Source organism: Vigna radiata, chromosome 3 (genome assembly GCF_000741045.1).
Source record: "Vigna radiata var. radiata cultivar VC1973A chromosome 3, Vradiata_ver6, whole genome shotgun sequence".
NCBI classification, from domain to species: Eukaryota; Viridiplantae; Streptophyta; class Magnoliopsida; order Fabales; family Fabaceae; genus Vigna; species Vigna radiata.
The window spans coordinates 4,164,781-4,169,031 of NC_028353.1; the positions used below are offsets into that span (position 1 = coordinate 4,164,781).

The 4,251-nt window shown below is 34.1% G+C and overlaps 1 protein-coding gene across 1 annotated transcript; it reads left to right on the forward strand.

Moving 5' to 3' along the window:
- The first annotated feature begins 934 nt into the window (after nt 1-934).
- On the forward strand, nt 935-3,773 carry LOC106757633 (WAT1-related protein At2g37460). Its single transcript, XM_014640350.2, has 7 exons — nt 935-1,217; nt 1,298-1,360; nt 1,446-1,562; nt 2,252-2,492; nt 2,606-2,767; nt 3,147-3,298; nt 3,385-3,773. Exons 1-7 carry the CDS (start codon nt 1,021-1,023, stop codon nt 3,572-3,574), a joined length of 1,122 nt encoding a protein of 373 aa, XP_014495836.1. The 5' UTR covers nt 935-1,020; the 3' UTR covers nt 3,575-3,773.
- The last annotated feature ends 478 nt before the right edge of the window (nt 3,774-4,251 follow it).

Sequence of the window (4,251 nt, forward strand, 5' to 3'; positions counted from 1 at the left end):
GAGAGCAGAAAATAGGTGGAGTATCCAAATACTAATGCTAGTGGCTGCACATATTAAAAGCAGAAAGAAACAAGCTGCTTACAAAGGCTTAAAGCTACACCAGCTACAAAGTGGACCTCAGTGCTTTCCATTGTTTGAAGTCTTGACCTAAGACCAAAGTCACCAAAACTCTAACGCATTACACAAGAAAGCAAAACTAATAGCGGAGGATATGGTTATTATGCTTGTGCTAATCATGCTTCATATGTCGCTCTCGACTATTGACTCATTGGTTTTCTATTCAATAATGCATCTGAATAATTCACCACCCTTTTTATCCACAACTTTACATTGTTTCGTCCTCTTCCATTAACTCCCTAAGAGGAACCAAAGTACACCTGCTCAATTTTGCAGAAAATCGCAAATAAACAACCTAAAAGGATATTTCTCATTCCGATATTGATCGGGATTTTACGTCCAATTGGTGCTGTCACATAATCAAGATCAGCTCCATCATCAATCCAAATCGTTCTCTAAAAGTAAACAAGCACCTCATTGGAAATCATCTACTGGGGCACTACTTTTCTTCCTAATCTTCTGACAAAGAACAGAAAAATAAAATTGTCGACAGAATAATCTACTTCGTAATTATAGTTATTAGTAATAATCATGTAAAATAAACGAATCACGAAAGAAGAAAATAAAGAAGAAACAATTGAACCATATTATTATAAAAGGTACTCCATGATGAGTAACATTCCAACTATGCAAAAAGATAGTAATAATTGAAAGCAGACACCGACGTTTTAAAGAATTTGAGGATCAAGTACGTTGATTACTGTGACTCTCCCACTTGGTTACGTGAAATAACAGAGCTCCTATTTGAGTGTATAAATATAATGTATACTATACTATTAATTTTCTATGCACCAATTCATGTACACCCCACCCCACTATATAAACACAAGCTCTCTGTGGTGCACCAGTGTGCTATCTTATTCTTGTGCCTCAAGAAATAGGCTAGTTCCAAGCTGAAACAAGATGGCTTGTTGTCAAGAAAAACTGTTTCACAGACTGAAGCCATTCATAGGTGTAGTTTTCTTGCAGTTTGGATATTCTGGTATGGATGTGCTATCCAAGGCTGCACTCAACAGGGGAATGAGTAACTATGTATTTGTTGTGTACCGTCATGCTTTTGCCTTTGTTGTCATGGCCCCTTTTGCAGTGTTCTTAGAGAAGTATGTTTTTTTCTTCCATTTGTGTGTACGATTATTTGTGTGAACATTTTATTGAAGTAATGCTACAATACTTTTAACAGGAAAGTGAGACCGAAGATGACGCTTTCAATCTTCATGAAGATAGTGATTCTCAGCCTGCTAGAGTAATTCCATGCATGCATGCTTTTTACACTTTCTGCTAACCATGTAATATTTATGCACTTAACTGTCATTACTTTCTTATGGCAGGCCAGTTATTGACCAAAATTTATACTTTTTGGGAATGAAGTACACCACAGCAACCTTTGCTGTTTCCATGTACAATGTTCTCCCTGCCATTACCTTTGTCATGGCTTGGATTCTCAGGTAAAATTCTCACGCCTTTCAACAATTCTGGTTTATGTCTAACAAGACATCATAAATTTTGTTGGATTATATTTTTGAGGGATTATGATTACATAAATATGATATGAGCTCAACTCATACAAGAATGGAAAACGTTTTAAACTAAAAACCTCAAAATATTATCAGTAACATTAATACAAAGAAGGTTGTATAATTATTTTGTATAACAATAAAAAAGCTGGAAAGAGAAGAAAGATGAATATAATGATAGGAAGAAATGAAGAGAAAACAAATGATAGAAAGTGTAACAAGACTTTTATCATTAAAAAATTTCAAATTATATATATATATATATATATATATATATATATATATATATATATATATATATACAGCATTCCACTAGAGTGATGGAGAGTATAAAATACGTGTAAACCACCTATGTGAATAAAACGAATAAAAGATTCTCACTAATTTTGTAGTTGCTTGATTATCTTTTTCTTTTTAACGCATTAACTTGTTTAGTTTGCTAGAAAAACATCTAAAGTAGCACAATCAACATTGAAATATACAAATCATGTTATGTCAGTAACTGAATGCATTAGGAACCACTTCAATATCTATCTGTAAAACTCAAAAAAATGTTACATGAAGCGAACTCTATATACTATTTTTATGAAATCTATCTGAAACTAGAGTGGCAATCCCAGGCTTGAGAAGATAAAATTAAAAAGCACACGCAGTCAAGCAAAGGTGGTGGGAACTTTAGCAACTGTTGCAGGTGCCATGATCATGACACTGATAAAGGGTCCAATACTCGATCTTTTTGGAACACACGCCACCAATACAAACAACGTGCAAAATGGTGGGATTAATCTTGAACATGCAATAAAGGGATCAGTGATGATCACAATTGGCTGCTTTAGTTGCGCTTGTTTCATGATTCTCCAAGTGAGTTATCAACATCATCATCTATCTATCGCTGTTGATAAAAGAATAAATCCCAATCACATTTTTCTTCTGATTTCATGTGGTCACTAATACAATTTCTTCTCTTGCTCTAGGCTATTACCATTGAAGCTTACCCTGCTGAGCTCTCTCTTACAGCATGGATATGCTTATTGGGAACGGTTGAAGGTGGCATAGTGGCACTAGTTATGGAAAGGAATAACTTTTCAGCCTGGTCTCTGAAATGGGATACGAAATTGCTTGCTGCTGTCTACAGTGTAGGTTATTTACTTTTGTAGTTGATCAAACATAAGAAAAATTGCACATCTATCTCTGAGTTTAAGAAAAGAATACATAAGTTTGTTTCAAAGTCATTAGGTCCTGAAGGTATCATAATGAATTTAAAGGTTTTCAATTTAGGAGAAAAAAAAAAAAATTACAGACACCACTCAAGAATTTCATGCTCCCACAGAGGATTCACTGGATCAGCACTGCCATCCATAAACTATATATATTTATTGCACACACTGTGACAGATTAACTTTAAAATAGAATTTATAAATGCCACCACACTACCTTCATGCATAAATTATCGAATTTAATAATTAATTTTGGAGTATTTTATCATGTCTAAATCTACAAAGTATTCTCATGCAGGGGATAGTTTGCTCAGGAATGGCTTATTACATCCAAGGAGTGGTGATGAAAGATAGAGGTCCGGTCTTTGTGACTACTTTTAACCCTCTATGCATGGTCATTGTGGCTATCATGGGCTCCTTCTTTCTGGCAGAACAAATGTACCTTGGAAGGTAATAGGAAACCAAATCACATGCCCAGAAAATTCACTAAAAACTCATAAGAAAATTAAACTAAATAAATCTGAACATTTTTTCAGGGCAATTGGTGCTATTGTGATTATTGTAGGACTGTATCTGGTGGTGTGGGGTAAAAGCAAAGACTACGAATCATCAAGTACAATTACTGAAGAGAATATGTTGTCAGCCAAGCAAACAGTAGAAAAGACCAACAGCAAAGAAGAACATTTCAGTAACTTAGGCACCATAGCACGAGATGAACAAGTATGAGGAAACATAACAAATTCAATCTAAATTTCGGCAATCAGGGATATTTCACCATAAGGCCTATTTGACAGAAAAGAAGTATACACGTTCTTAGTTATTTCATCCTTCAAATATTACGCAGTAGTAGAGGTTTTTAATATGTATCACACTCTGGTATGTCAAAAGGCAGGTTTTAATATAAGGCAAGAAAATCCCAACAAAAGAAGACTGAACAATTTCGAATACTAGTTATATTAGAAATCGATCCTTAGAATAGCCACAAATTTCAGAGGCTGGAGATTTATTTATTCCAACCAGTTCACTCACCAATTCACTTGAAATGACACCATCCAATTAACAAGTGAATCTAATATAATGAAATTTGATTTTCAATTCTGCATAACTAATAGTGAATGGCTCAACAGGCATGTATGATGATACTATAAAACAAGGTTTGGTGAAAATCATTTTTCTACATAAGGAGGTTCAAAAAACCAAGTCGGATAGTAGACCTCTCAAATTCGACTAAATCAATGCCTCTCATCATCGAGAGAATCTCACTTAATAAGAATCTTTAACATTATATAAAACTTTTCCTATAGCTATGCAAGGAAACTTTGCCTAACACAACTAATTTATAGTCATTCAAATATGTTAGTTAATGAAATAAAACAAGTAAATAGCTCTGTAAATCTATTCAA